General features: G+C 39.7%; 1 protein-coding gene across 6 annotated transcripts in view; it reads left to right on the top strand.

The window, feature by feature from the left end:
• LOC121888433 (dipeptidyl aminopeptidase-like protein 6) overlaps positions 1–12,515 on the top strand; it is a 198,614-nt gene that overhangs the window by 59,058 nt on the left and 127,041 nt on the right. The window contains exons 1-2 of one of the 6 annotated variants that reach the window (XM_042399929.1): positions 332–678; positions 908–1,083. The exons of 4 other annotated variants lie outside the window; for them this stretch is intronic. In XM_042399929.1, coding sequence (XP_042255863.1) covers positions 913–1,083 — 171 coding nt within the window. In that variant the 5' untranslated portion in view covers positions 332–678; positions 908–912. Of the gene's footprint in view, positions 1–331; positions 679–907; positions 1,084–12,515 lie in introns of those variants that run through there. One more of the 6 variants, XM_042399930.1, reaches the window with a different exon arrangement.

Below are 12,515 nucleotides of genomic sequence, written 5' to 3'. Positions count from 1 at the left end.
TTGAATTTATAAAGTACGGTATGGGTGGAATTACTGGAAGAAAACAACCAATTTCGTTTAATTAAAACACAAATGACTTGTCACCTGTCACATAAAACCTGAAAAGAAAGAATAAATTATGGAAAGTCTTAGTGTGGGATGCCAGACAAATTAATCTTCTTATAATAGGATCTATAAAAATCTGTCCCCCTGAAAATGTGCCATGCTTGTCAACTTTTCTCTGTGGTTTTTCTCCACATGGAGGCACTCTTGTTCTCTGCATGACACCTCCATAGACTCAAACGAGGGGGGAAAAAAAAGATAGGTAACTAATAGAAAGACTTGAGCCCATTACATCTGCAAAGTCACGATAAGTTTCGACCGCAAGCCTCTGATATCTAATCTGTTAATGTTGCGTTGTGTCGTTTGTGGCTGTTTGGTACAACAGCAGGTCTCTGAGCTCACTTGTAAGGCAAAGACCTATTAGTCTGTGAACGTTTGTCAGCGGTCACTTTCTTTCCTACCACGAGGGAGGGAAAGAGAGACACGGGATATCGCTGAGGCTGGTGTCTCCGTCTTTCGGGTCCGGATTATGATCGCTCTATTCAGTCTCTTTTGACTTGTTTTTACATCAAGTTGGGAAAGTGTGGAAACTGCGTCGCTGCAGCATCGTTGAGACCCGGATCAGTGAGCCTGAAAGTACGTGCTGTGAATCCTGACCACAGCTTGGAGTGATTTTTTTTTTTTTTTTTTTTTTTTTTTTGAACTGAACTAGAGCATCGTCTAATCGAATTACTTCAGCCATTACTCATTTACCTCCTCTAACTTGAAGCCAGTTTGGGTGTTTTTTGCATTTATTGATTGAGAACAGAATAGACTCGCCAAGTTATTTATTTATTTACTTTTTTTTTTTTTTTTGGACAAATAGTCGAAATGGCGTCACTGTATCAGAGATTCACCGGCAAGATCAACACAAACAAATCCTTCCCTAACCCTCCAGAGGCGAGCCATCTCCTCGGGCAAGGTGTCGAGGGGGAGAGGGCGGTGGAGAACCAGCGACCCCGGCTTCAGCATCAGTACCGTCGGCACTCCGAGGACGAGGATGTAAGAAACTTACCCTGTCATCACATTTGCTTGTCCGATTAGTTAACGCCGAACCAATGTGCTTTAATACACAGTCACTGACTTTGAAATGACAAGATATATTAATCGCAGAGCCAATAAAAGAATGACTGTACTTAATGCCCTTTGCAGTTAATTACAACTCCCCCTTTTAAAGGTAAAGTTGTCAAACTTGTGCGTCATTGTCTCAATTGGCTGGCTTGTCTGTCAATGAATGACGCGTCGGTTACGTCTATCTCTAAAGGAATATACGCTCAGTGGCGCTGTCTGGTCACTTAATAAATCTAACAAATGTTAGGTCACGTCAGCATTTTAACTACATACTGCTGTTACTTTATAATCGTCTGCTAGTTAAGCATTTTGCTGTTTTAATCCGAGTCTGCCTTGAAATTAGATTCGTCAGTGGAATTAATGCTGTCATACAAAATTCTCACGAGGATCTATTAATCATATTCATCCTTTGTGGGGGTTTTTTCCCACCAAACATGCTCAATACGTGTTCGCTGTCAGTAGAAATCCCCATCTTGCATGTTTACCCTCGATGTTGTGTTACCAAATTGCAACGTAAACTGTACAGCACAAGTGAATATGACTCAGACACTGCGTTTGTTTACCCCAGATGATCTATTTTTGGAGGGATTTTAGTACATTTCAACGGGGTCACCTTGGCTCTTTATAGTGGCGGTGTTACAGTCCTTGTTTGGCTGTTGGAAGCATCTGCCTGAGCCTGAAACGTTGCCAAATGCTCAGGTGGAACGAGATGACTCACGGCGCTGTCCGTGGTGCTGAAACACAGACTGACTGGCGTTACCCGCTGTTGTTTCTGTCCATGGTGCTGAAACACTAACTCAGGAAAGTAGCTTTCAGTACGGGGCTGTGTTTATTTGTCTGTTTACTTCAGCCATATAAAATACTATAAAATACTATATATGTTGTTTTTATTGAGATTGCATTTGCATCATTTGGTGTCTTATTTGTCAACTGCTGTAATTGACCTTGAAATAAGTTTCTATCTTCAAACTGAGTGGTTTTTGAGAAATTGTGTTTCAAAGCTTTCACATTCTAGATAGCAAAACTGATATAGGCTACAGGAAAGTTCTTTTATTAAGGTTTCATAGATCAGGTGGATAGATGCTACTGTACCTCTGTCTGCTGTTGTCAGCACTCTCCTGGTGTGTTTTCTGCTCCCAAATAAGCTTCTCTTTTTCCTTGATCAGCTTGTGTCATCACTGTTAGTATCTGAGTATATGGTCATTGTGTCTCCTGCAGTATACTGATTATAAACAGAAATAAACCCAGTTAGGAGTGCAGTAAGTTCTCAGATTCCTGCGATATGTTTTGGCTTCATTGCTTTCATCTTTGAGGTAGCCACAGTAACTTTTAGTTATTACTAATAACTATTATAATAACTATTAACACTCACAGTAGTATGAGCTGTGAGATTGTCATTAGCAAACTAGCTGCATGGTAGCTATTGCACTGATTGGTGCAATTGGCTTCCATGCCAGGTTGGTAGAACCTGAAATAGAAGGATATACACCCTTCTTTTTTTGTAAATTTGACCATTAATTCGTAAAAGTCTAAATAAACTGAACATTTGACAAAAAAGTCAGAGAGCACCTCAGAACCTCAGAATTCAGAATGCTTTCATGTTTAAAGTGCTTTCTTCCCAAATATCTTTGTGTCTGAAGTAGCTGGTGCAGTACAGTAAGGTGCAGGAGGTAAAACAGTGGTTGAGGTTTGCATGAATATAACATGAAGTTGATTTATTGACCGTTGGTCCTGTCTTTGTGTTTGTTGGTGCAGTGAACTCCAACATGATCTGAAATCAATACCAACAGTGATGTATGGTCCCTATTCATCAACCTGAGTGCGTGACGGGAGATACTGCATACAGGAAGAGCTTTATCAGATACAAAGAGTTTTTGTGCAGTGATTATGTTTGCAGAATGAAAGCTCTGCTCCATTGTTCCACTGGTGTTTGTTACATACTCTATCTGTTTAATATACAGTATATACACTTAAATATGTGCAGGGCAGACAGGTGAAGGATCCAAGTGCAGACTCAAGAGGCAGATAAGTTTAATGAGGGGTTTTAATACTCAAACTCAGCCTTACAGGTCTCATCAGGAATAGAAACAGACAAGGTTGACTAGAACGCAAATGTCCATGGAAGCAACAACGACGAACTGGCAGAGAACAAAGGAAATGTACCGTTATAAGTAGTGTGTCCGATGGGGGAAGGAGTTGTAGGTGAGGAGTGTGCCAGGTATCTGAAGGGCTGATGAGAAGTGGGAACAGGTGTGTAGATGGGGAAAGGAGGGAAAGTCCGAGGGCATCTGGTGCTTAAGGATGGCAGGTCTGTGGAGTAAGAGGAAAGAACATGGCCTGGGAAAATGAGCAGGGACTGGAAACAGAGACATAGAGCAATGCAGAGGGCTGGGGATGAGAGAGTGTGCCTGCAGAGAGGGACTGAGGAGCAGATTATATAATAATAATATAATAATATACTGTATTTATATAGCACCCTTATCCTATCCTGTACTAGTACTGGCAAGGGCTCTGTTTTTAATGTCAATCCAAGCTTTGGAGTCTATCCAGCTGTGTGGCCTTAATGAGTGTGTCTGGTGGAGGTGACATTTACATCATGCTGTGTGGATGAGAACTGGAGCCCACTGGGATGAAGAGCTCATCCATGACACAGCCTCCCCACAGGGCCACCACACAGGCGTGCTCTGCCACTTCAAAACTTTATCCACCCTTTTTTCCTCAGCTGCTACTCCCTCCTTACACAGCACTTCTCTGTCTCACATGACAATTTTATGCCAAAACTATATTCCCTAAGAATGGCATTGTTTTATCTAATTTTGGAACAAAAGCCGCATTTCACTGGAACATGTTTTCTGTTATCATACTGTGTCACTGATTGATGCTTGCTTGTGAAGTTCATCACACCTTTTGTACTCACTGTAAGTCTCTCTGGAAGTGTCAGTTAAACCCCTTAATTGTTACCTCCATGGTCTCAACACCTCCTTTTGTTTCTAACATCCCCTCCCCACCCCCCACCCCCCATCCCCCCATCGCCCTGCTGCCTTTCACTCTCTGCTGTGTTAGTTTCCCTCCAGTCATATTTTCAACTTTTACATTTAGCTTAAGGTTGAATCCAGGAGCAGATAGAGTGTGGGGAGCAGCTGGGGGTTTACTGTCCGGCTAAAGGATACGTTCTTATTGATGGACACCTTCACTGTGCCAGGGATCGAATGAGTGACCTTTTTAGTTGCAAAACTACTCGGATAGCCCAAAGCCAAGTTCTTCATGCCAAAATCGGCTATTCCCATACTGAGCCAGTGGTGGAGGAAGTATTCACATCCATTACTTAAGCAACAGTACAAACACATCAATGTTAAAATACTCTATTATAGGTACAAGTAATGTATTCAAAGTCTTACTTAACTGATAGTCCTATTAGCAACATGCACTTAAAGTATCAAAAGTTGAAGTAGTTCAGCATAGAAATGTCCCCTGTCTTACTGATATACAGTATTGTTAATATAATAATAAATTTAAAATATACTTATTAATTTATTTATTTGACATTTATTTATATTTACATGACTATTAGATTGGAAATACAGATGCATCAATGCATAAGCATATTTTTGCTGTTGTAGCTGCTTGAGGTGGATCTTAGCTCTTTTATATACAGTTGGTTAGTTTAATCCAGTTTTTGGGCCCTTTCCAAAGGGTCAGAAGATACATCTTGGGGGTCATGAGACAGGGTACTGGGCTTAGAAAGAAGAAACTTCTGCTACACAAGTTTGTATTCATTTTTGACAGTTTTTTTCTCCTTTTTTTTACAACATTGGATAATGCTACATCTTTGAGCCTCAAACAGTGATTTAAATGAAACCATTTCAGAAGTCGAGAGGTGATATCACTATTAGAAGAAACTACTAACAACTCAGACATCTGAAATGTGACAAGGGGTCCCAGTTAGACACTGCTTTTTTGTAAGGGATCACTAATCAAAAAGGTTGGAGACTACTGGTCAAATCTTTGACAATATATTGTATTTTACAAAAGTATTACATGATTTTTATGTAAAATCTTAATCTAAAAAGTAACTTGTAACTATATCTGTTAGATAAAGGAAGTATAAAAAGTACAATATTTCCCTCTGAAATCTATAAGAGTAGAAGCATCAAGTGAAGTACAAGGACCTCAGGGCTGCACTTAAGTACTTATATAAATGTAATTAGTTACTTAGCCACTGTGCATAGATATACATATATACATACAAAATGTTAGCTTATACCCTCTAGGACATAGTTTTATCCCTCCTTTACCTGTTGCATGCTACAGGCTCCAGCCCTTCCATTAGTCTTGATAAGAATACATGGGAGTAAAAGATTAAAGGGGAGATGGATTGAAATATATATATGGTCAGTATATAACACATATAAGTATGGATTAATTACAGAAATCAAACTCTGTCATGCTTCTATTGTGATAAAGGCAACCGAAGTGATGCTGCAGCAATGAATTAACACCATCAGAGGCACTGAACTACAATATTATGATATTAGATTAGTTTAAACTCTCAGTCATATGATAGGTTACTGCTCAGTGTTTGTTCTAAGAATGAGGAATCCAGACAGAGGAATTAGTCTCCCTCAAACAGACAATGCATTTAAAACAACCCATTATCGCTTTTGTTTGGCATGAGCTTGACTTATTCTCCATTGCGGGCTAAATCCTTCTCTGTCAATACATTTGATAGTGATCTTAGTCTGAAATCCTCTCTGATGATGATTCCCCGGCTGGTGAAACAACTCATTACAATCTAATCAAACATGTTTTTTTGTCAAAGCTTTCACTCTGAAAGTCTATGTTATCTGCATCTTCTCTGGGTGTTCAATTATGATTGTTGGAGTTAGTTCCACTGACATCTTATCTGTTGACTTTCACAGTTCAGTAGGAATTTGAGGAGTTTAGCATCCGATATTGTGTAGCTTTTCACCCTCCTTTGGTCCAGTCCAAATCTATCTAGATAGTGATATTATGTAAAGCCTTTTGGTTCCTACTTGAGCCTTTGCTTTCCCCGGCAGCTTAATTTTAAAGCGTAAAGTCCGTGCAGTCTCACATTTCAGCCTCATTAGTTTGATATCCTCTCCAATGGCATTTACACCAGTGAGAAGATGGTGAAAAAGCAGAAATGGCTCTTTACTTCCACTATCAAAGGTTTGTCCCTGTGGTGTAATTTTGTTTTTCTCTGCAGACGCTATTACAAGAGTAAACATCTCTTTTTCTTCTGTCTCTGTCTAGTATGATCAGCACAATTGTAATGAGACTCAGGAGATATCTGGCTAGAAATACTAAGATTCAGACAGAGAGGTGAAAGTGTTTGTGTGATTGTGTGTGTGTGTGGTTTGAGTCACGTATTCCCATAGTTCTCCTCTTTACACTTTCCCAACTCATCTCACTTATTCTGCTGTCTAATGGCTTTACGCCTCCACTTTGCATTAAGAAGGATGAGGGGGGAAAAAAAGATAAATCCACAGCCACACATTAATACACACTCCCTTTCTCCTTTTTTGCTTTATCTCTCTGTCAAACACACACACACAGATGCACACACAGACAAAAAGATATTTTTTCTGTGTATGGATTATGAGACAATGGAGCCCTGAAATGCCCTTTTAATAAGCTGGCCAATATCAGATTTGGGTTTTATGATAACACAAATGATAATGATGAAGAGCGATGAAAATAAAACAGTAAAAATACAATATATAGTCGAATATTATGCTTTTATATCCTTTTTCACTGCGTCAGCAGATATAGAGGTTATTTTGGGGTATAATAGGGCTCTGAATAAGTCATGGGAATCTTTTTTTTTTTCCCCTCACTCAGCAGATAAAATTCATTGTTTCTTATATTATACTGTCCTGTTTTTAATTTGTATGTGTGTCTTTATTATTCTAAAAAGCTAGCACAGTGATGGCTCTGTTTTATTGGCACTGTCATTAACACAATGCTAACCCCCCCCCCCCCCCCCCCCCCCCCCCGAGGCCATTACTTTCATTCAGAGATTATGGTCCCTTTTTATCACCACACACACACTAGTATGTGTGTAGTACTAGTACTGGAGTTAATGTATATTTAACTTATTTTGTTCTGTTTCGGTTGCCAACACTAATATACTCGAATACTTATGTCTTTTAAATGTTGTTGATAATCACAAACCCTATTATACTGAGTAGCATTAATTGAATCTACTCGCCTGTATATATTTGTTGTCTGTTAGTTTGTTTGGTTTCGTTTAGTTTAACATGTAAGATGCTCTATTTATTTTTTCATTCTGTTTCAGTTGTTTTACATTAACCTTAAGCCCTCTGCAACATATCCTCTCTCACTGTTTACTGTCAGATCTAATCATTTTAGTTTACATTGGCTCCAGTGCACCATTGGCTATGAGAGCATTGCAACATAACAATATTACAGAGTAGTTGTGTGAGTAAACATACTGTCCAGTGATGCACACAACTGTCATGGTACTGTATACAACTGACAACAGCACAAATCACTAATATATCAATATTGAGATGAGTACTTAGTGTTGTATCATCCACTTAATAAAGTCACCGTTGATCTTAAGTACACAATTTGAAGTTATCATGCTTCTGACCCTTTGGAAAGGGCTTGCTCATGCCCTGATCACCATCTTACTCTGGTTTTGAGAGACCCTGATCAGAGTATCTCCCAGGAGCAGCCCAGATTCTGACACATAGAAAGTAAATATTATATTTCATAAAAGTGTATAAATATTTAATACAGAGATATTAGCAGAGGTTGTCTTAGTTATAGACAAAGTGGCCCACCTCTTCTATAAACACCAGGAAACCCTGCAGTTTCCACAACATTGTGAGTACATTTGGAAACACAGGGAGGTCATGTATTTGTAGTACCAGAGAGAGCAAACATTGTCATAGATTTGAACACCTTCTATGCGTGGACTTTTCTGCCTGTAGTTGTGACACAAGAGGCAGACGGCGGTGTTCTTCAATGTGTTAACTAGATTAAGTTAATACTTCATGTAAGCAGCTTAATTTATATGAGGTTAACAGCCAGGTGAATGCATGCATACTATGGTAACCACTGACTGTCTTCTATTCCCAGTAAACTTGTCTTAATTAGTTTGTAATAATAAACTGCTACTTGTCTAATTCTGCTGTGATTACAGAAACCATCTTTGCCAAGTTTTGCTTTTTTTGTGTGTCGATTAGTGAATAGTAAGTGAGTGATCAATATAGGCACTTGAAGGATAGAGTTATCACTCTACACACTCGATTCAGGGTGGCATCTGGAGCCCTGTTTGATGATGTGAGTCAGTATCTTGCAGTATCTCCTTACAAAGAAAGAAAGAAGACTGGATGAGAGCCAAGGGAATCACTGGCAATAGAGACTTGTCCAATCAGAAAACAGCAAATTGAACTGTTTCCTCTCGTTTAACAACAATAACAGAATTCATCCCTCACCTGGTTACTGTCATACTGTAAATCTTCAGTGACAAGCCCTTTTGACCCCCAGCTCTGTTTCCTCATCCAGCTAATTTCCCCTACATCAACAAATCCTCAAACACTTCATGTTGATCAAACATGACAGGCTCATATGTGCACCATTTTCCCCAGTGATTAATTATGCAGCCAGCGGGGCGTAAAACAGCGGTATGGTTTATTTATCATCAGGAAGCTCTTACTAACCAAATCAGGTACACATTAAGGAGGGGTGAAACTGTACATCGCTAAGCTGGCATACTCACGCTGGGACCAATCACAGCTGGCAGACGGAGGTCACGTGATTAGATGGAGCATAGTTTGGAGTTGATTTTAATGTGTTTCGTGTCAAAGTTGTTCTATATATATATGTATGCACATTTACAGGCATGTGTCTGGAAATATCTATAATGTATAGCAAAGTACAGAAATAGTTTTGTGATGATTGCAGCAGCGTTTGGAGAACATTACACAGACAGATGAAAAGTAATGAAATGTAGAGAATTTGCCAAAATATCCCTCGTATTCTCTCTGCTTTCTCTTTAAATCTGTCCAGCAGCGATTAAACATGCACAGAGGGAGGGTTAGCAACATGAGATAATCCTGTGCCGCTCACTGAAGGGATTTACTAAATAATGGCAGTTCAGAATCAATTTTGTCCTTTCCAAAGGCTATCAAAAATAAGAAATTGCTGAATCAGAGCAACATTTCTCCTGTCTTCCCTATCTCTGTTAGACTTTTGTCATGTCTCTTGCAACTCGTGTTTTGCAGAAATGGGGAAACAAATGCTCAGTAAATAGAAGATAGGCTATAGATAACTCCAGAAAAAGGCTATTCATCAATACCAAGGTGGCATCATGTGTCTGACTGTTGACGTCTGCAACTCTCCAACTGGTGTTGTATTCCTCTTTGTGTTGCCGCTGCTTGTCTGGCAGCTCACTGACGATAACAGATGGTGGGCATTAATAACTTCATCTCAGCGTAAAATGAATTCATATCCGGCCTCTTCACAGGGCATTTTCACCGTAGGGAGAGGCAGGCTACAGAGGAGGAGGAGGACGGGGAGGCAGTCACCAAAAATGCTCCTCCACTGGGTTTTAAGCAAAGCTCTTCCTCCTCTTCCTATCCATCTCTCTGACACATGCACATAGCTGTACACTAATGCACACAAAAACACACAAGCACAGGCTTTAAGAGCTGCGCGCTGCGTTTTATGGGTCAGAAAACCAGAGTGCTGATTTAGTCATTATTTATGACCGGACGCAGTATTTCTAAGATTAGGGAGGAAACAGCAGAGAGGCAAATAACTCTGAAACATTCCTACTGGTAAACAACAAGCATGTGATTTACATGCAACTCTGTGAATCGCTGATCAAACTCATCTCAATGTATAGATTACAGTTATCAGATGTGTCTTGGTATGACTTATTGTGGTATTTGCTAAAAATCCTCCTATGGGGAGTCAAGTCAGCTTCTTTATGAGTTTGCAAAATTGGGCCAAAATTTAATTCTGCAGGCGTGTTTACCTCTGCAGGTGTGGTTTGGTCTTTAGATGTGTATTGATGTATTTTTCTTTGAGAACTTATATTGATATAGAAATCTGTTTCATGTGATTTGACACAAAGTTAGAGCGTATTGCAGGGAATCAAAGGTGATTTTTCAAAGCATACTGAGAAACCAAAATAGACTTCTTACAGCCCTCTAAATGTTGAAAACACCCTTTGGATTGAATCTTAATGGCTCACTTGCATATGAAATGTAACATTTTCTAATGGGTTTGTTTGCATCTGTCATTATCTCTGTTACAGTTGAGCATTATGCATCCCAGTAGGTTTGAGGACAAAAAAAAAAGCATCACTTGAAGTTTCCCCAGTGCACCACTAGAGGCTGTCCTGTTCCTGTCTCAGAGTTTGGCGTATCGTTTTTAAGGTGCAAGTGAGAAGGCTGAAACACATTGTACTAAAAGGAGGCAGGGTGTGCGGGGACTGAAGGCCAGTCATACAAAGTGAGGTTAAATCAATGATACAGGGATGAGGGATGATGAAAGGAAAGTACAGAGACAGTGGGACAAAGGTAGGAAGGGACAGCGGTAGACGAAATAAAGCATTTTGCCTTGAAGGCACAGGGGCCACCGGAGAAAGACGCTTGATCAAAACCAGAGGGAGATAATTGAATAGTATATTATATAATAAAGGATGAACAGTGTATCTAAAGGACAATAAAGGGAGGATGTGACCCAGCCTGCTCAGACTGGAGGATCACAGCAGAGGCCTGATCTTTGCAACTGGATGAAGGGAACTACGTCACCTGATTCTCTGCCTCATGGTGCCTCAGTCAATTGGAAGAAGCAGTATAATAACACCAGCAGGGTTTCACACTGGGGTCACCCCCTCCTAATAATGTAACTATACTGCAGTAGTTATCTATAGGTGCTTAGTAGTCTTTTTTACTCTGCATTCAATCATGGGATGTATTTATGTACAGGATTTGAGTGTGTCCTTCAACATTATAGTGTCTGTTGAATCTTGCACTGTTTGTGTAGTTTTTTGGGAAATAGTTTAGTCAGAAATAGTTGTTTAGTTCAGTAGCTACAGTTATTAATTTTGTCAAGTCAAAGTCCTACTTGCAGCGAGAGTATCATCTGTAAAATACCAGCATTTGTTTATCAGCGCCTTGAGAGAAGCTTATATCTCCCCAACTTTTAGCAGAAACAGACACCCAGAAATCGATCATTGAAGTAGCAGAGATGATTTCTCTTTCTAGTTTCAACAGGCTAAAATGTACATCAAATATCTAATAGTGTCAACCTGAGAGTTATTTTAACACCGTGAGATTGATTTAAACACCTGTTCCAGAGCCATATCCGCTGTATGTGTCTAAAAACAACACTCTATTTAACACATATTGACTGAAAATAACATCAAAAACATGAAAACATACCAGCGGTAGACAATGTACTTTGTGTATTTGAAGCCTGAACTTTAATAGTGAAATTATATTATCCCAACAATGTCACTTGTCCCCTTGTAATTTTACCGTGTATATGTTAATCCGGGTGGCTAGGTGGTGCAGTGGTTAAGTCGCCTCACAGCAAGAGAGTTTGAACCCACCAGCCAGCTGGGGCCTTTCTGTGTGGAGTTCTCTTCGGCTTCCTCTGATAGACCAAAAACATGCATGTTAGGTTAACTGGTGACTGTAATTTGCAATATTGCGGCAAGCTAAAGCTTCTACGGCTGACTGGTATTTAGGTGAGTAGATCATGTAATAGATACACCTCCTTACATGTAAGTTACCAATGAATGTGAGTGTGAATGGTTGTCTGTATACTGTATGTCAACCCTGTGATTGACGGGTGACCTGCCCAGGGTGTATCCCCGCCTCCCACCCAATGTCAGCTGAAATTGGTTCCAGCACCTACATGACCCTCTAGAGGATAAACGGTAAAGAAAATGGATGGATGGAGAGGTAACTTACATGTAAGGAGGCGTATCACTATTAAAATAGCTACTCACCTAAATACCTGTCAGTAGCAGAAGCTTTAGCTTGCTGCAATATTGCAGATTTGATATAGTGTGTTGTGTCCTGGTTGCACAACCTATTGAGATGCCTCACAGAAATGAATATTTCCAGATACTGTATCTACACTACAGCTTCTGAAACAAATATTAATAGTTGCAAAATTTGCTAATGTACTCTGCAGTTTCACCTGTTAAACTAATTGCTTTTGCCGTGCCATCATTGCTCTCATGTTGCGCCCTCTACCCACACGTTCTGTACAACTAACAGCTAATAACAAAAGCTTTTGTGGGAGTTGTTTAAACTTATTCTGCAAAATGTAGAAAACTTATTGGCGTTTGA

The sequence above is a fragment of the Thunnus maccoyii genome, chromosome 21, assembly GCF_910596095.1.
Source record: "Thunnus maccoyii chromosome 21, fThuMac1.1, whole genome shotgun sequence".
In the NCBI taxonomy this organism is placed as follows: Eukaryota; Metazoa; Chordata; class Actinopteri; order Scombriformes; family Scombridae; genus Thunnus; species Thunnus maccoyii.
The sequence above is the reverse complement of the archived record's forward strand: the minus strand, read 5'-3'. Positions and strand labels throughout refer to the sequence as shown.